We start from the raw sequence: 19,821 nt of genomic DNA, 5'->3' as shown, positions 1-19,821 counted from the left end.
GCGTATACACACACGCAACTGCGGTGGTGGGGCCTGGGTGCACCACCACGCGCTCTCCGGCCGCTCCCTTCCGCCCCTCGTGGTTAGTCCTCTCGCTCGATTCCTCTTCCTCTCGCACAGCCTCTCTCTCGCGCGCATGTCCCTCCTGCCGCCCCTAGCTGATCTAACTCTCTCGCGCAAACGCCCTGCTCGCGCTGTCCCCACTCTCGAATCCTCTCGTCTCTCTCGCACTCGCTGAGTGTCCATTCGTTCCTCTTGCCTCCCTCAACCCCGCGGAAATATGCTCGACGTAGCAGCGACGACGGCAGCGGTGGTGGCGGCGGCGGCGGCGGCGGCGGCGGTGTTGCTGCTGGTGGTGCGTGTGCGCGCGGTGCTGCCTTAACGGCGTATCGGTGCAGACGGTGGCTTTATACTCGAAGCTGCGGAAGGGCCGCGAGCTCGGCCGTGCTCTGATGGCCTGATACATACTGCGGGACGCGTTCATGAAGCTCCACTGCCCTGACTCGTCGAGTGAGTAGTAGAGTTTGTGACATTTTATTGCTTCGTGTCGTGGTGATCAGCAGCAGTGTCAAAGCGGAGGGGCAAAACGAAGGAAGGGTAGGAGAGAAAGAGATAGAGAGCGAGAAAGAGAGAAAGAGAAGGGGGGAGAGAGAGAGAGAGAGAGAGACCCTTGCGGACGCGCCGAGTCGTACCCCGTCGTGCACCTTCTTCTCTCTCTCCCTCGGTCGCTTTCCCTTCCCCTCGATCATTCGCCAGGGTATCCTCCGCCGGGAATGCCGTGTGAATCGCTTGACACCGCTCGACCACGGTGACCGTGACGATGACAGCGGCAACGATAACAAGCGAGTCCGCGTCTGCGAGAACGTACGACCGCCGGCGGCGCGACACCAGCAGGAACGCCGTGCTCCGGCCGTCCCTCCTCCGTGGCGGCCGTTAAATCGGCATCGGTCGATCGAGATCCGGGGAGAGTAGGGAGAGGAAGAGGCGATTTTTCGCCGGCAAAGGGAACAGCGGGGAAGAAAGGGGGAGAGAGAGAGAGAGCGCGCGCGCTTCCTCCTCGAGGCTGATTAACAACTGGCCCGAGGGACGTGAAGTGATCGAGTCGATTTCTTTGGAGCGGCCGCGAGCCTGGGCCTCGGCCGAAGCGCAATAAATATCGACCACAGGAGTGGAGGCTTAGCGCTGCGAAAAGTGGACCATTCGATCGGGCCACGTCATATCTCCTGCGCCCGGCATCGTCGTCGAAAAGGCGCGAGATGCACTACGATTGCGACATGTGCGCGTTCCCAGGGGGTGGCTCGCGCCCTTTACGAGTATTAGCGCCAACCTCTTGCCAAGTGCGCGCTCCTCGCGCGGAGCACCGCTCGGGGATTCGCTGTAATAGAATCCTCCGTGAATCGGGTAGACACTAGTGCGGGGTGACGGGGTGACGTCGATTTTCGGGCACCGTCGTGAGAAATGCCGAGCCACTTGAGAACTGAGAAAATGTTGCTAGCAAGCTGTGTCCATGGTAGTGCCCCGATGTCACGCAGTATGGCATCTCGAGAGATATGTCAGTAAACATATATAATATCAATTCTCTATAGTTCCTGTCATGAATCATATTGAACGGTGGTCAACGGTTCGTCTATAGTAGTGTCGGAACGTAGCGATAGAAATATCTGTCTCCCAGTAATTCGACTTGCATATCGCTGGATAACAAGCGGCTCTGAATTTGCTGATGGTAACGCGATGATGCATTTATGGCAGTGCCAATGCAGTGATAGTGTAAGGTGATAGTGTCCATTACACATTTTTCGGATGTCCTATCGCGCTGCTAACGCAGTATTAACATGTTAAGGTACGTCTACATCAACAGTCTTTTACGATTCATTATTTATAGCTGTGCATATGCCGAATATTGACAATAACACTGACTGAATAATTCCTCCTCTTCGTCAGAGTTAGTGTCTACTTTCACAGTTCGTTCGGCAAAGTGTTTTAACCGCGTTGTCAAACGTTTTAAAATACGTGGAAAGTTTTGACAATGCAAAATTCTAATTTACGGAAACGAAGCACTGACTTTACTGATCCTTGTACATACCTGCATGCTCAAATATGTATATTCTATACTTTCGAATCATCTCGCATTCTTGAGAATCTAGCACTATCTAGACAGATTGTAATGGTCAATTGGCATTGCAATGCGACGTACGACGATTTAATCGACAGATATTTCGTTAGTGTCAATCGATTTTTATTCCGCCGTAGCGTATCTGTATTTGTTGTTGGTACCGACGCGATAACGTCAATTGAGCGACGATAATTGGAATTTGCGTTATCGTGTAATATTGACGTGGTCGTTCTGGAATTCACCTGTCTGCTAACTTTTCAAGGACCGATGATTCACGAACGCGACGCGCTTATTTAAGCCGCCAATTGTTCAAATTCCGTCCCGATTATATATCTCGCTGTTAATGATGCTCACGTGCGTCTTCCGACTTCGTCTCAGAGTTAAATTTACAAGGTGACAATTAGAAACTCGGCATGGAGGAAGAACGGAGAATGTGGCGCTACTGATAATCACATTCGAAGCCACATGTGTGATACAGATGCGTATCATTCGATCTAAAATGGGAGGTAGCAACGAAAAACCCTCGTCACTGGGCTGGGAAGGGGTTAAAGCGACCAAGCCCTTGTGGTTCATTAAAGTTACGTCTTCCTGCGTATTGGATATCACGAATGGAATATCCCGTGTATTTTCGCCCGTACACACCCGCAGGACCGCCGCGACGTGACTTTTTTCAGGGTCAAAAAGTGCCGACTCCGCTGAATTCGCTCTTAAGTCTCTCCTCTAACGATCATCACTTGTGAAACGAAGGTATAAAGCGTTGCGAAGCATTATCGAGACGAGAACGATTTTCGCAGTAGCGACTTAATCTTTCAATCGATCCGAGTAGGCGCGATCATTTTCTTGGAAAATGGAAATGTGAATTGTGCGCGCGGAGTGAAAATTTAATTAAAATTTCAATCTGTCGCGCGGCTATTGTTCCGCTCAGGCGCGGAACTGAGCGCTTTTATTTGTCGGCACAGGCTAGAGCGGCACGGGGTGGCCCGGGAGGGACAAACTAAAATCGTCTGCGCGGAACCATTCATTCAATTTAGGGGCTATTTCGAGGTAATGTTCGCCCCTAAATTACTTCGTCACCTGAACAAACTGACCGATAATAGGGAGGATACTCGAAAGAAAACGAAGGATGCGTATTGTGTTTATTTTTATCTACCGTTTCTTCCTGCAGATCGCTTTTCTCCTCCAGTTACTATGTACACACTCAAAAGTTTAAAATTAAATACGTATATACACCGTGAACAATTGCAAACCGATTCGTCCAGTGGTCCAATACGATCCAACAATTCGATTACCTTCGAATCTGTATCTGTCTCGACGAAGATAGCGATCCAAGCTTCCCTGAATATTCTATTCCTGAGGATTCAAGCGGTCCAGAATTCAAGAAATCGAAAAGTCCTAACAACTTTATCCCCTTTCTCACAATTGAAAAGGGTTAATGCTGCGCACGCTTTCCTCGTGTTTGCTGAATGTCCTGCGCCTGAATAGGAAACAAGGAAATTCGTTATCGTCCATACAAAGCTCCACAGGAAACGAGATCCGTCGAGAGAATTCCGCGGGAGTTAATCCCATAGAAAGGCGAGCTTAGCGTCGCTTCCCTCGGATTTTTATGACAGCCGTGATATCTTTCACTGATATTACTTATTCGAGCTTTTCTTGGAATTGACTCAAAGCACGATCTTTTTTTTCAGATTTTTTGGGCGGATCGCATTTCTCACACGTATTTATGGTGGATTAAAATGGGACCCATATAAACTTGTGATAAGTGTTTCGCTTCTTTTCTTTTTTTATCATTTTTTGTGGATAACGCGATCGTGAAAATACAGAGCAAAAGACGCATTAAAAATTTAGTATGAAGGAGACACGCTCCTGCCGTCGATAATGTAAACGGTGATCGGAATTTCTTCCACTTTTGAGGCGATTTTCAAGAGCTACGTCTACCTCTTTCCCCTTGCCTCTCTGCAGGTCACGGTACTCAGGCACAGGACTGTCACGTGTCGGCAGGCGCTTCCTAATTACTAATCTATTCTATAGTACCTCATGGATGACGTGGAAAGCTATTGTCGCGTTGTATAATATAAATATATTGATAGTATGTATAAAAATAGAAACATAGAGAACTTTGATAAGAATAGACTAGTAATTAGGAAGCCCCTCGCAAGCACCTGCCGACATGTGACAGTCCTGTGCAATCCGCAATTATCAGTTGGAGGATACCTTTCGCCGACCGTGCAGAGAGGCGAGGGGAAAGAAGTGGGCGTAGCTTTTGACAATCGCCTCGAAAGTGGAAGTAATTCCAATCACCGATGTAAAACGTCGAATTTGCGCCATCAATTCGACTGGAAGCAAAACGACGACAGGAAACGACGGGAAAGCCCTTGGATAAGTAAAACGAGATTACGCAATAAACGAAGAAAAAATAAATCTCAACACAAAGATGTAATGATGAAGTAATCTGGATTCAGGAGGAAAACGCGTAATGGTGCGTTACACGAACTTGTTTTTACGGACGAAGCGGAGAAAGAGGAGAGGCCGTCCTAGCCGACGGTGACGATACGCGACAAGGGACATTGCGCCACCCCCGCGCGTGCTTAATTGATTTCCCCCAGTTGCTGAAAACTCGCCTGTAATTGAGCAGGACATTAATAACTCCGCACACTGAATAATTCGTAGAAGCGTACGTCCCCAAAGTCCCGGGACGTGCCGGAGGACTTATCGATTTCAGATTAGCACGTAAATCGGCAGGCAGAGGGAAGATGTAGGGTTGCTGAGGTAATGCAGGGGGAGACCCGCTCCCGCCCACGCATTTGCTTGTTCTCAGGTCATTTGGGGATTTGTTTTGATATTCTGGCTTTGATACTCTCCTTCTTTCTATATCAAGCGTATTCCGATTGGTATTCGGCTCCTATATGTTTTTCTTTCTCTCTTTTATTTCATCCGCGCTTCTCTCTCTCTCTCTCTCTCTCGACGTACTTTTTTACTGAACGCGTCCTCGAATTTCTCGTTCACGTCTTGAAAATCCGAAACTTCTTCCTTGAAAACCGATTCGAATTTTGAGCTCAGAAATAAGGGAAACGAGGAAGAGTCTCTCGCAACAGATACCATAGAATGACCAAGTTAAAAACTTGCTCCGTCGAAAATGGAGAAACACGAAAACGGAAGTCCACCACACCGAGTGAGATGCGATCTGGAGGAATTTTCAAACGCGAGTTTAGATAATCATATATTTATAACTCCAACAGTTGTGAGTCACGGATATCGGCAACTTCCATAACTGTGTGTTTGTTTCGTCTCCTTCTTCTTCTCTTTCTCTCATCCTCCGTTATGCGATGCGGCTTTCTTTAGCTAGACGAGAAAACACTACCCCATTATCGCCAGTCGAATAGGTCCGGGTTCATTAACCCGAGATACGCCGATATATCGACAGCGGTTTTATCTGAGTACCCGACTTCATCTGATCACACATGCATGAGGCCACCTCCGTTTTCAGGACACCAGTCGTTTCCCGTCGATGCATCGCGCCGCAACCTTGACGGCAATTCGCGCTGACCTTACTTTAGTTTCGCTCGAGATCAGTCGGATAAGTCGTGATTGCATCTTGGCATCGCAAAGCGTGACGTTTTAAACAACGAAACTTCGATCTCTTTTTCTTTTCCGCGAACGTCTACGTTCTACCGCGAACAATTTCGGGGTATCCTTGTACTTTTAGCGCTAAACGCGAAACTCTCTCTTCTCGGAAGTTGTCGCGTGGAACTTTTTCTCTCGATGTGGATCTTTCAAGATTTTCTTCCGCGAAAAAAAAAGTCGAGTGCAAAACCCAGATTATATTTTATCTAATGAATTTTCCAATATTCGCTGTAGGGAGACGCTTTCGAGAGAGAGCTGCCGACGGGTTTTTATTCCCAATCAATTAAGGGAAATCGGCGAATAATAAAGTAAAAATCTTCATCCGGAACGCAAAATACCGCGCGCGCAGAGAATATCCGGAAGGAAACGTTTATTACGTCGACTCGGGCATATTTCGCCATTTGCCATTACGGTCGTTTATTATTATTGTCGCAGTTTGTTGCATGAGCGCGATGTGGAACGGCGGAAGTTGTAGGCGGAAACGAGATGCTTCACAGCGCGGATTTCTTTAATTTCAGCTAAATGGTCTCCCCGAAGATGGAATGCCTTATCCATTTATAAGCTTTGCACGACATACTGAAGACACACTGCGATCCATTCTACAATACTTTGTCAGTAATAACTAATCGGTTGATAAGTACTGTTTGGCAAATATGTTGTCCTTAACGAAAGCTGTAAGAGGGGCTCGCGCAAATGTATCTCGTTACACATGTAAAATGAACGTTTTAAACATCCAATATTTCTATCCAATTTTCTTAATTCGTTACATCTTGATAAATAATGAGAGAAGAGAGTAGAGTTCTTGTTCGGCCTGCAGGCGTGTCATGAAACACGGAATTAAAACTTGACAGAACTATAGAGATGTAACAGGTATGAGAAGGCAGTTATTTAAGAATATCAAGAGAAAGATATTCCTAAACTCACGGAAATATCTAACAGCTTGGAATCCGAAAATAGAATTGAGAGAATGTGAACGTGGAGAAAGCACTACATCCTTGTTCAAAGCCTTATCGATTGATTGAAGACTAATTGCGGGTTGTATACGCGTATAAACGAAGGGTAGATTTAATTAAATGGACGGAAGGGCGCAAAGGCAAATTGGAAATTAAACGCGAATTCCCTCTTAAGCGTAATGGTTATCACCAGTTTCGTGGCGGGAGTTGCAAATTTTCTTCTTTTATGTCATTCTCGTACACAGCGTCGAAATAAAATATCGCGCGAAAATTAGGTACATACGCGTTCAAACGCGCACTCTCTCTCTCATTCTCTTGTATCTATATATATAGTGTCGCGCACGCGCGCGCGCGCGTTTCCCGTATCTCTTGCGTTTAAACGAGATGAATAAGGGAGATGTATATAAAAAGGGCGATTTACCGGATGTGTTTCAGTGAACGTGCGGGGGTGACTGGAGTGATGGGATGGGGCCAGAGCCCCATGGAGTTCGGGTAGACCCGTCTCCGGCCCAGCTCCCCAGCCCCCTCCGCCATCGGTATCGTCACTGCTCCTGCCAGCGACGCAGAGGGCCGCCTCGATCGCGATGGAGGCCTCTAGCAATCAACAACAACAGAAAGAGAAGGAGCCACGCATTCACAGGCCTTGCGCCTTCGACAAGGTATGCCTGCCGCGTGCAATTAGAATCATCCCCTAACCGATTCATATCGATTCATCTCGATTCATATCGCCGCGATGATGACGGGAATTTAATAAAATACTCTACTCGTAATAATCGATCTTAATAATTGATCTCGCGCGCAGATGGAGGGGCTGGTGCGGGAGATGCAAGACCCTGAGAGCGGGGTACCCGTGCGCAGCCAAAAACAATTTCTCACCTCGATCCCTTCAGCGTTCATGGGTGAGTGCCAACGGTACCTGCGTTGTGGAGTAAGCGTAAGCGGCCAACACGGCCAGGACACTACAGTAGGCTGCCTGCATGTTGCAGGTTACGACCTCATCGAGTGGCTGATGGAGCGGCTTGCCATCGAAGAATCAGGTACGGAATCGTGTATACCCACTACCACTACCACTGCCTGCCATCACTGTGATCGTTGTCGACTATATCTGCTCTCCGCTGCCGCTCTTACTCTCGCTCGCTCGCTCACCTCGACGTCACCGACACGCTAGAATCCACCTGACGTTCTGCCTGAGGATGTCCACTGCTACTAATGATATTAACGATATACTTTTGCTTCTTCGCTATTTCCGACATTTTCCACATTTATGTCGATACTTTGGCTCAATAGCTTGGCGCCTTCGAAGTGTCGATTACACGTTAATACGTTACACTATACAGGACGTTCCTCCGTTCAAGTCGAACATAAGTCATCTATACTGCTAATTACTGATAATAACGATGACTTTTTCATCTGTGAGAAAACTCGCGAACTACTATTCTGTCAATTGGAGGACAGATTTTCCAGATTTCGTCCCGAGGTTTTTTCTCGAATGCCGCGTTACGTGCGCAATTCGCACATGTGAATGAAGAAGGTAAATTTCGGCCATACTTCACTTTCATAAATCATCGAATTAAAGCTAAATCAATCTTACATTACGACTGCTCGAAACTGATGTTCTCTTCAAAGAGGGCTCGTTATAGCTCTCTTTCTCTCTCTCTCTTTCTTTCTCGTGTTTTGCAACTGTCCAAAAATAATTAAGTCTTGATTTACTGCGGGCATCAACGTATGTTCGCTAGAAAGATCGTTAACTATGAACAAATTCTACTAAAATACAGAGCAATGTGGCATCGTTTGTGCGACCTACGCGATCCCGAGCAACACTTGTTAGAGGCTTTCCATCGTTATACACGTTTCCCCAAATATGAAATATCAAAATTGTTATGTTTGACAGTAGAGGCGGTCCATATTGCTAATCAACTATGCCAGTACGGCTATTTCTTCCCGGTGAATGACTCCAAGACGCTCACTGTAAAGGACGATAGCTCTCTGTATAGATTTCAGGTAAGTTGAAAATAATTGCGTGATATAAGGTGATGTTCGATTAATCAGCATTTTCCAATATTCATCCTGAACATTAATTGACGCGTGCAGTCACCCTATTATTGGCCGTGGCAAAAAACCCCCGACAACGTGGAGTATGCGATTTATTTGGCTAAACGAACTCTGAGGAACAAGCAACGCCACGCTCTCGAGGATTACGAGCTCGTATGTAAATCCCTGTTGCAATAAAAAGAAAAAAAAAACAAAAGAAACAAACAATCGAACGAAAATCACGCGTGGCAGTATCGTTAAAAGAGAATTGTGTTCTTCCTTAGGAAGCTTTGAATAGCCTGCGCAAGAACCTGCAAAACAAATGGGATGCGATACAGATTCAAGCCGAGGAACAGGTGAATAATTATCCGCCATTATTGATTTTATCGCTACTGATAACGCGCCCGAGAATATTGTTCCGCGTAATGCCGATTTCGCATATTCGAGCACGTGACTCCTTGAAATGCTGCTGATTGTGTGGGCCCAGGTACGCATCGCCAAGGAGCGCAAGAAGGGGGACAAGATAGTGAGCGATTCGCAAGAACGAGCATTTTGGAGAGTCTATCGACCGCCACCTGGTTGCCTCAGTAGCCTGGAAGCCGTGCCCGTGCCCACTCGCTTTCGTCCTGGAATTCCACGACCTCTGTCACGTAAACGCACTCTCGCCGATCTACAACGTGAGGTGAGCACCGATCTTTTTTCCCCCATTCGTGACTTGCGCTATCCCTTTCCATGGGGTGTGCGATCCCCCTCCCCCCCCCCCATCGGATCAGCATCCCGATATCAGAATTCTGATCAGAATTCCGATTAGAATTTCAGATTCTAAAAGGAATTCCAAAGTTTTAAAAGGATTTCGATTTATCATGTCTTGATTTTTTAGGTGTCTTTTTTACGGAACAATTTGATACGCACGAGAATAAAGGTTTCGACTGCGGTCGAAAATTTGAAATCATACTTTGAAACGCACGTGGAATACGACCCCATGTTCGTACAGCCGCAACCTTCCAATCCGTGGATTACCGACGATCATACGTTTTGGCAACTGAACAGTCCTTTGTGAGTATTAAAAATTTTACATTATTATTAGTTTCATGTAACTCTACATTATGTAATTTTATATTCTTCGCGTTATTTAATAAAATAATTTTATTTGCGCGCCTCTAGAGTGGAAGTTCCTACGGAGAAGCGTGTCAAGCGATGGGGGCTGTCGATGGAAGAACTTATGTCCGATCCTAGAGGTAAAAATCTTTCGATTATATAAGAATAGAATAGAATAGATTATGTTGGAATACCATCATGTCCATCTCGCTGGCAGGCTCACAGATGATATATTCTGCTCCAACAGGTTTACAAGAATTCACGAATTATTTAAAGAAAGAATACAGCCACGAGAACATAAGATTTTGGGTGGAAGTTAAGAATCTCAGGCACAGCAACCAAGCGCAAATACCTGACACAGTCAACAAAATTTTTAGGTACATTGTCACGTGTGATATCGGATATTTATCAGAAAATACACATCTGATATATCTGATATTGATATCTCTGACACATGCGATGTCTAATATTTTTTGAACGATGTAAACACGATATTTATCCGTGATCCGTTGAAACACGCACAGAGAATTCCTGGCACCTGGAGCTCCCTGCGAAATCAACATAGACGGGAAAACGATGGAGAGGATTCATCAGGAAATGAAAAACCCGAGCAGATTTACATTCGATTCCGCCGCGGAGCATGTATATACGCTACTTCTAAAGAAGGACTGCTATCCTAGATTTATTCGCTCCGATCAATACCGTAATCTCTTAGCTGCTGGCGTACAACCTCTGCAAAAAAAGAGGTAGAATTTCCGTCGAATGTTTTGCAATATAAATTTTTATGTTACAACAATGTTTTATAATATCGCAAAATTCGCGATGCGACTAATAGTTAATAGGTACTTTCTGCCTTTCCAGATTTTTCGGTTTCGGCGGGCAAGCCAAAAAGAAAGTTTCCTCCACTTCGACACCAACGTCTAGCACTTTGCAGCACATAAGTAGTAGTGGTAGCGGCGGTAGGCGAAGAGGAAGCGACCGGAGTCTGACCGGAAGTGCTCACGAACTTGCCGTGTGCGGCGTCCGCGACGTCGCTTCCGCGCCGCGAGTGCCGCACTCCCACAGTCAATCGAACCTCACTGACATCCCATACAGGTATGCGGGGATTGGGGGGCCCGATGATGGTCCCCATACCAAAAAAATCTCTATCTAAATCTCGCCGTCCGGCGGGACAATGGCCACTCTTGCGCTTTATCTGTTGCTCTCATGCTGTTTGTTCGCTCGGCATAGGGTAGGCGTGGCCAATGATAGGCTTATTCGTGCGCGTCGTATTTTCAGGGGAGATCTACCACGACTAAAGATACCTTCGAGGCCTAGTCCACGTAGTATTCAGTAAGTCATATCCCGATACATACCACGGTACGCTCGATTAAATGTAGGAGCGGGCCGCACACGCGTAGCGCATTAATATAGCAGTTCCTTGATCTCTCTCTCTCTCTCTCTCTCTCTCTCTCTCTCTCTCTCTCTCTCTCTCTCGCACCTTCTTTGTGTCTCCGCACTGTGCAAGCCATTCTCGCGGATCTCCATTTGATTGTAGAATAACAACGAGAAGCTGGGCAATGCAGAGGACAAGACGCACAAAGAAAGAGAGAAAGAGAACGATCCGAGTTATTAATGCGCTACGAGTTGTAACGCTCTCTGCTCTACGTTCGTATCAAACTTTGGCAAGCCCTCTAATTTCGGTGTATTTGAGAACTTTTCAAGCACTTTTAAAGAGATCATAGTGATCATTTATATTGTAAAAGATTCACTAAAGTGTGTGTAAAAGCATTGGTAATCGTGTTGTAAGGCAATACTGTGCCCGTTCTTTGATTCTCTTTGACAAATCTCAGTGTTTTCTGAATACTATCAAATACTGCCATTCGCGGGGTGTTTCAAACAAGAGCTCACCCGTAAAGAAATTAATCTTTTGTCGCAACAAACGTTTTCTCTACCTTCTTACTCTGCAAAGAAAGCCATTGTTATTGACTTACGTTTGATCTCTCTTGAGACACTCCGTATAATTGTCTTAATTTTTCGATATTGTGTCGTCCGTATCAAGCTTAGTCTTCCTCTATGTTCATATATCTCTCTGTACTATTTTATGTAACACGTTATATACATATACGGTATCTGTCCAAGCACATTAACTCGCACAATAAGAAAAACATGTACCTTTACCAATCCTTCTACAAAATGAAGATCTTTTCGATTTATTATCTAACGTCTTGCAAGAGCTTCTTCTCGATATTAAAAAGCTATCGATTACCCGAGTGCGCGAGACGTAATATATAACTTTGACTTTTGATTCAATCTTTACGAAAACACGCGAATCAGACCCATACAAGCTAGGTATCCCGGAATTATCGTTCATTGCTCAGCTACGGAGCAACCCTTCTCGCGGAGGATAATTCCGAGACACGTATGTACAGTGCCTTAAATTGTCCCTAGTCGTTGAATGGAGCCTCATGCATGCATCAACTGACGAAACGAGACACACACACACACACATACAAAATACACACACACACACGCACGCACGCTAAGCGCGTGGTACCTTGCCGAAAGCAAACGGTGAAAACTAAATCATATAATAAAGTTCCTGTTGTCAGGGATGCTGGCGCGACGGAAGTGGCGGTTCGCCCTATGGACGACGTGTGCCCGTGGGAGGCCGTGCCGGGACCGAGCACCGAGCACGGATCGGCGAACGCCGAGTCCTCTGGAGGGACAGCATCAGCTGATCAAGCCCGGCACGTGTGGGACAGCGGCGGTCACGCGACAATCGCGCACTCCGCCGAGGCCGCGCGCGCCTCCCGCAAGAATTCCGCGCAGCTGGACTCCTGCAGCTCGTCGTCGGACGTCAGTCTCGCCATCGCGGAGGTCTCCGAGCGGCTGCGGAAGTCATGTAGTTTGCAACATAGCGGTAGCATAGGTCGGTATATTGTTAGCAGCACAACACAACATTCGCGACACGAGAGACGAGTCTAATTGGAAGAACTTGCTATTCATAAACTACCCTGGCATTGAAAATTGTCTCAAGCGCGATCTTGAGATGTTTTTAGTTGAAATATAAATTCTCTCTCTTTCTTTTTTTCGTTCAGCATTTTTTCTTTGCTCAGAAAGCTAGGCAAATTTGAAATTGCTTGATGACAAATAAAATAAATTACAATTAAATTAACAAATAAAATTACCTGATAGTTTAAATAATCATTAGAAAAAAATGCATTTGCTTTTTTTTACTTTTATTTTTTGCCTTTAATTTCACTAAGAAGAAATGAAAGGAATTCCTATTCCAATCCTATAATATATTAAGAGCAATAAAGATAATTTCATTGATATCTTAAAATTATACTTAAGATGATCTTAATGTAAGAACGTACTATCAATATCGCTCTAGAAGAGGATCTAAATGTTGGCCTTCTTCACGCAGGTGCATCGACTTCAGGTCCTGGCCCAATAACGCGAAACTATTCTACCTGCTCGGCGAGTGGCCGCATTAGGCTATCCGAGACGAGTCGCGCATCCGTGTCGTCATGCAACTATCCGTCTCCCCAGCAATCATTTGAGTACTCTCACGCGGTCGAGAAAATGGAAGAGAAGTCGTCCCTGGAGAAGATTGTGCCCGAGGAGGAGACGCTCGCGGAAACCGTCATCGTGAGGGAAAACCAGCCAAGTCCCAAGTAAGAAGAATTTTCATGCAAGATAGACAACCATTAAGAAAAACGAAAACTTATCCAAAAAAGTACTATGTACGAATACAGCCACCTAGAGCCATCCAGTGTTTGGATTCACAAACCTTAATTTACAGCCTAATATTGATACTCGACGTGTGAGATCTTGTGAGTTTGAAAATTAAAATACGTTGTCGATCGCAGGGCGAGCTGTGCGAAAGCACCCTTGATCAGCATCAGTGCGATCGTGGGTGACCTGCCAAGCGACAACTCCACGATGGAGAACGTCGAGGAGGAGGCGAGCGAGAGCTGTACAGCGAGAGACGCGGGGGAGATCGGCACAGAGGAGAGGACGAAGGACGAGGATTCGCGGGCCGACACCGGGGCGGACGTGTCGCCGGTGCCCGAGGAATCGGCGACGACCGAAGAACCGCCAGAGGAGTCGCAGGTCGTGCCTGTCTGGGAGCCGGACGCCCAGCAGGAGGACCAGTCGGCTGCTGCGCAAGCGGTACCTCGGGAGAAGCGTGACAATAATGTTAACGAAGTATGCCCGTGGGAGGACGAGTAAGTACCTCTGACCAGACCTGTTGTTTGCACGCTTGCCTCTGTCGCGCTGATCGCGCTTTCGAGACCTTCTCCGGCGCAAATCTGTCTCTCTCTCTCTGTTGTAACTTGTAAGTAATTCCCGTAATAACGTTCTCATTCGCACGGAGTTCACTGTCTGTTTCAGGGAGAACTGTAGAGTGGATGCACCCTATGTAAAAACCTATGCGACTTTAGGTTACTTGTAATTTGTCGTTGATATTAAAAAAGGAATCTTGCATTTTACATTTAAAACATTCACAAATCCGATTTCCACTTTGATCCACTTTGCTGAGTTGTTCGCTCGTGTTCGCGTGTTCAGAGCGCCGTTTACGCGACGGAACTTGGACCGTATTGTATTACACGAGCGACAGAGACCTTTTGGAGATGAAGCTTATCCTGTGTGTCTAAGCTTTCTACGGGAGTCGCGGTGAAACAAATTTGTTTGCGATCATTTGGATATTCGCGGATCCGCGAGTTATGGAAAATTATGGTATTGCCTGAAAAATAGAGGTCGCGTGCGATTTATTCGATCGAGGACCGAGAAATGCGAAAATGTAACACGGTGAAAACGAGTATCGGCGTCTAGTCGCTAACTTTGCATCGAATAACTATTAATATTACACTATTAACATGGCCTAACGATCCTACTCGCGCAGGAGATCAGGATCCACAGTGGATTCACATGGAATCTCGACTCACGATTAAACATTCGGATCTCTTTCGTCTTTTCCGACATATAGATCTATTTGACCTCCCGCTACTTATACCATGTTTGTGGTATATGTGAGTTGGAAGATACGTCGCTATTAATTAATTAATGAAAACCCTGAGAAAGAGGTCGAATGCTATTGTCCAGTTGTAGAAACGCTAGAGAGTAGCCTCTAAACATTGTTGTACATAGATTAAGCGTAGACGAAAGATATTTCAAAGACGTATTAGGTGATACGAATGCCGGATACCGTAGACCGTGTCTTTTTCTGTCGAGTTTCGCGTTCAAGCGTGCAACAACAACGTGTTACCGAGCAAGTAGCAAGTAGCGAGTAAGTTCCAGCCTGCGGATTGGGAACTCGTTATACTCGATTCAGTATCCCGCGCAAACGCGTGCTCTTCGGGTGCCAGCCAAAGTTGAGCCTGTACTTGGCCGCTCTCGATGGTCGCGCTTTTCCGGATGCTCGTTCTTTCGCGGACCGTACTTCGCGAAACTTTGCGTTTCCACGTTTCCCGATATACGTTACAGCATATGCGAGATTGATCCGTGACAGGATCACCACCGATTGACGGATTCATCGATTAACAATATCGCGTGAAGAGTGAATATATCGTGATCACGAGCATTCTCGAAACATTTTTTTTACTTCCGGAATATTGCATTTCCCAATGTGCGACGTTAATAATTTACGCGCGATATCGATGTGCACATCCGCGTCTCACTTAGAATTACTGCCTAGAGCTAGCCATGTTTAGCAAGCGTTCGATATTAACTATATCGACAATTTATCGTGACCTGATATATTCTAAGTAAGTGTCTAACTATATAGATGGTAACTCCGTGTTGTAATTCGTCGTTTGTCGCAATCGCCTCTACGATTAAGTAAGACCGACACCGTCGACGGCGGATCAAGGCGATTTTACGGCGCTTTACTCGTTGATCCTCGCTTAAGCAAATCGCGTTCGCGTTTCGAATTTATGAAGAAAGAGTAAAAGATTATTCATGCGAATCTAAGCAGCTCTTAAGTGTCCATTGCTCCGGATCCCTGGTCCTGTTACTGCCCGCAGGAACTCCGATCCGGCGCTTCGAAACCGAAGAACGTGTTGTTTCAATTACAAAAATGCGTAAGAAGAAAGTTGTGCTCTTAACTGTAACGTTGATGTTCTTTCGTGTGTAGTTTTTAAGATTAGAACGACACATAATTGTTACATTATAATTCTTGACGATTTATCTCATGTTCGATCGCGAATTTTACAACGACTCTGACAGCCAATCTCTCGTTTTCCTCGGCGAAGGGGAAATATTAATTCGGTAGAATGAGAAATGAGCATCTAATTATGTCGCACATTATGAGAATAGCAGGTCAAGAATGATAAGAAGAATAAATCAAAGGAAAGAGAATGCGACGTTTAACACCCGTCGACACTTTCCAACAACAAACGAGTATCGAACTTTTATAATTTAACACAAATTCTTCGATTAATTTAAATAATAAAGAACACATTTGTGTGTATTTACTTTCCATGCGAAGTAACGAACGCATAAATGAAGCATATTCGCAAGAGCGAAGCATACTGATGAATTTACTGAGAGGCAACGAGCTCGCACACCGACGATCTGAACACGCGAACGTAATCATTAAGGATTCTAAAAGTATTCATGACGGTCATATTGTTAATTCAGCAGCTCAACTTAAGTACCGTAATGTTCTTATGATAGGTTAGTGGATAATAATATATTATAGAGAGTAAAGAAAAAAAAAAGATAAAAACACATGTCCCGCGATTGTTAAGGGAGTGAACATGATATACTTGCCACCGTACGATTTCGTTCGCGTCACGGCAATTACGATATATATCGGATTACTTTTCGACTCGCTCGCGCTCGAACATTTAATTACACGAGCCGACAAGATGCGCATTGCAGTCAAGCATTCAGGAAGTCACAGAGGACCCTGAAGAGGGAACACTCAGACGCTGGGGAGAGCGCGAATTCTAAACAGCAAGGAGAGGAGCCATGGAGCAAATCAAAAAAATTATACTCGCCTAAGGATGCTGTTCTGTGTAAATAATTTCCGACGTCATCGCGCATCGCTCTTTCGAAAATCTTGGAAAATATATTATATTCATTATATTCGCAAGCCAAAGACCTCATCGTCGTATAATAACGCGGGGGTGCGCGCAAAGGCGCTTTGCGGGGCGTGTTCTTCGTGTTTTCTCTGTCGCGAAAACCGTGAACTACACAATTTTTCAGGGCACTTTGCGAAAAATTAGCAGAAAGAATTATTTCCGCTTATTTATTAAACTGTTACATTTCGAAAATATTTCTCTTTTCTATCTTCACTTTAATTTAATTAAATTTCTTATTAATTAATGTTTCTGTTTGTGCAACATTTTCTGTAAATCTGATTGTATTATGCAACACTTTTATTATTTTTAATTATAATGCTTTAATTCCATGCACAAATAATTCCGACAAAATCAATGTCACACATATTTATCACAATTATATTATTTGTCGACGAATGTTATTTCGTGCAAGAATGATGACTTACGTATGATGACTCACGACTTACGTGAATATCAAAACGTTACTATATTATTAAACGTTAATTTAATTGCAATTCATAATTGGAGCACGACTTCGACTCAATCCGTCTCGCGTAAACGTCCGTGATCGTTCAGCATGGTTCCGTATTAACGCCGTAATAACGTAATAACGTAACGCCGATAGACCGCAGCAACCTTGAGCGCATCCCTCATACTGAATTTTGTATAACTTTGAATCGTGACGCCTGGCATGTACATCAGGATTACATTTTTAGCATGTCATTATCAGGATCGCAAGTTTAGCTCGGAAAGCTTTGTCTCGAGAGCGATCAACGGTGTATAATATGAAAACATTGAACTCTAAAATATTGATAATGTCTCTTTGTTATTCCAATGTTGCGATTAACTCTTTGGCTAATTGAAAAGAAACACGCAATTATTTCGAGTGCATGATTAATCCGGCAGAGATGGCACTTATATGATAGAACGAACGAAACGTGATTAGTTTGCGTTAATAGAATAATAGAAAAGATAATAGATATGAATAAAGTCCAAAAAATATCTTTCTAAAATAGTATAATAATAACCGCTGAAATATTATTACGTAATGAGAAATTAACTTGCATAAATTATTCGTGTTTTGCAAGTTGCACGCTGAAAAAGTCTGCAAGATCCGGTGCCACCATGTATACATATTGCTTTATACAGTGTTTCTAAGTGTTTCGTTTTATAAAAATGTTTTTGCGACTCGAGCAGAACTGTACATATTGTTGAAATAGTGTATTTATATATTTTTGTGTCGCACACAATTTATAAATTATATTTTTATCTAGTTATAATGTGTAAGCAACATTTTTGTGATAAGCGCGATGACACTGTTATCGCGTTTATCGCGAAGAGGTCGGAGCTGTGACGGGATGGTCTTAATTTAGAAAATGAAAAAAACGTCAAGGATTATTGTCATTATAATTAAGAGAAAGATGGATTCATAGGACGCGGGTATTTTGATTATTGAAGAAATTAAACGGGTCTGTGCTAGATCTAGCAAACAAGACGGGACAGTTGCCCGACAATGCATTTGCACCGATCAAAAAACCAGCACACTATCGCGCTTCTACGCTGGATTAACATTTAGTTACTCGAATTGCCATGAATCTGCAATTAAAAGAGCGACATTACTTTGCTCGAAATTGCCAAGATTCGCGTATGCGTGAAGCATTATTGTACAAGTGTGTATTTCACGCGTTGCCTAAACATGTAAAACGCCATCGATAAGCGAGTGAAAATTTGCGTGTAAATGTATCAATGGGTTCGGAAAAGTACAAGCATTCTTTACTACTCGTATTCATTTTTCGAGAGCATTATCTTAATCGAAAGGTGTAAGCAGTTACATTCAAACTACTCCCAGCAAAACCGATTATTCTAGTGAAGAATACGCTATAGCGTCTCTCTCACGAGATTCTTATATTATTATACACATTTGACGTGGGACGCTATCGCGACTCTTGACGCGCTACAGTTAAAAGACAGGTGATGCAGATTTTGAGATCTGCGGAAGTTTTTCGTTCATTACGACAATCTAGAAAATTTCACGATTTTGTATTTATCAGAATGTACGGAATGTGTATTAATTTACTAATTCAAATTTCTCGGAGCAGTATCAAGAATGTGCGGAAGAAAGCTGAGATCCATTAATAACAGGCAAGATCTAAGGATCCAAACATTTAATTCCGGATTCTTTAGATCGATCAACGGAATTTTTTTATGTTCCATCGATGAAAGACAGTTGCATTTTCGTCACGCCATCGTATCGTTAAGTATAAAAAAAATGTAAGAGATTTTGTGTAGGTCCACAATTATCGCGAAGAGGTACTCTATCCTTTTTCCAAAATTACATTTTGCACAAAACATATGTGATGTAATATTCACATAAAGCCTAAGATGAGAACGCTAGCAACAATAGTGATAAAAATCTGTAAGCAATCATCATCAAACTTACGACAAAAAAATGAAAATAAAATTACATAAATCCAATCCCTCTCCATTCTCCAATCTTGTCCTCAAGTAATTAACTTGTCACGTTGAAACGAGATCGACGTTTATTATTTCATTTTACTGCCGATTATTAGAATCATTCTAAACAAATCGAATTGTATATAATTATATTCTTTTAATAATTATTAACTCTAAAACTTTTTCTCTATAGTCGTATCCTCCATGTCGTCGGCTCCTTTATTGTTCCAAGTGCATCATCGAGTGCATCGCACGCAAAATAAATAGCGAGAATATTGTAAAAACCCGACAATCGAAAGTTGACTTCGCGATCTTTTGACTTGTCAAACATAAGTTCGAAAAATGAAGCAAAGAGACAATAGCAGCATATGGCCGGTGAGTAAACTCGTGAAATCGAATTTGTTATATTTAAAAAGGATTAACTGCTTTTCTATTTTATTCATGGCGATTCGACTCGTTAATGCGAGAATAAAAACGAGGGTTTCGGTTGAACTCAATC

At 44.0% G+C, this 19,821-nt stretch overlaps 1 protein-coding gene across 11 annotated transcripts; it reads left to right on the top strand.

Moving 5' to 3' along the window:
• The first annotated feature begins 325 nt into the window (after positions 1–325).
• Positions 326–19,324, top strand: LOC105281299 (regulator of G-protein signaling 7). 11 transcript variants are annotated; one of them, XM_026972572.1, is made up of 18 exons: positions 327–1,840; positions 7,123–7,346; positions 7,490–7,586; positions 7,674–7,724; positions 8,582–8,688; positions 8,779–8,892; positions 9,003–9,074; positions 9,200–9,400; positions 9,599–9,774; positions 9,883–9,956; positions 10,064–10,193; positions 10,341–10,562; positions 10,678–10,911; positions 11,095–11,148; positions 12,408–12,727; positions 13,226–13,475; positions 13,671–14,030; positions 14,197–19,324. In XM_026972572.1, the coding sequence occupies exons 2-18, from the start codon at positions 7,272–7,274 to the stop codon at positions 14,255–14,257; spliced, it is 2,598 nt and encodes an 865-aa protein (XP_026828373.1). In that variant the 5' UTR covers positions 327–1,840; positions 7,123–7,271; the 3' UTR covers positions 14,258–19,324. The 11 variants fall into 11 exon arrangements, with proteins under 11 accessions (XP_026828368.1, XP_026828373.1, XP_019887846.1 ...); XM_026972571.1 differs by having other exon boundaries at positions 328–1,840; positions 8,579–8,688; XM_026972573.1 differs by having other exon boundaries at positions 329–1,840; positions 9,206–9,400.
• Positions 19,325–19,821: the final 497 nt, after the last annotated feature.

Source organism: Ooceraea biroi, chromosome 9, assembly GCF_003672135.1.
Source record: "Ooceraea biroi isolate clonal line C1 chromosome 9, Obir_v5.4, whole genome shotgun sequence".
Taxonomy (NCBI): domain Eukaryota; kingdom Metazoa; phylum Arthropoda; class Insecta; order Hymenoptera; family Formicidae; genus Ooceraea; species Ooceraea biroi.
Note: the sequence above shows the minus strand (reverse complement) of the source record. Positions and strands in the feature narration are given on the sequence as shown.

Coding starts and splice junctions, on each gene's coding strand:
- LOC105281299 (XM_020032287.2), top strand. CDS start 7,272: ATGGAGGCCTCTAGCAATCAACAACAACAGAAAGAGAAGGAGCCACGC. Junction 8,893..9,002: donor CTCTCGAGGATTACGAGCTC/GTATGTAAATCC, acceptor GTTCTTCCTTAG/GAAGCTTTGAATAGCCTGCG. Junction 11,149..12,407: donor CCTAGTCCACGTAGTATTCA/GTAAGTCATATC, acceptor TCCTGTTGTCAG/GGATGCTGGCGCGACGGAAG.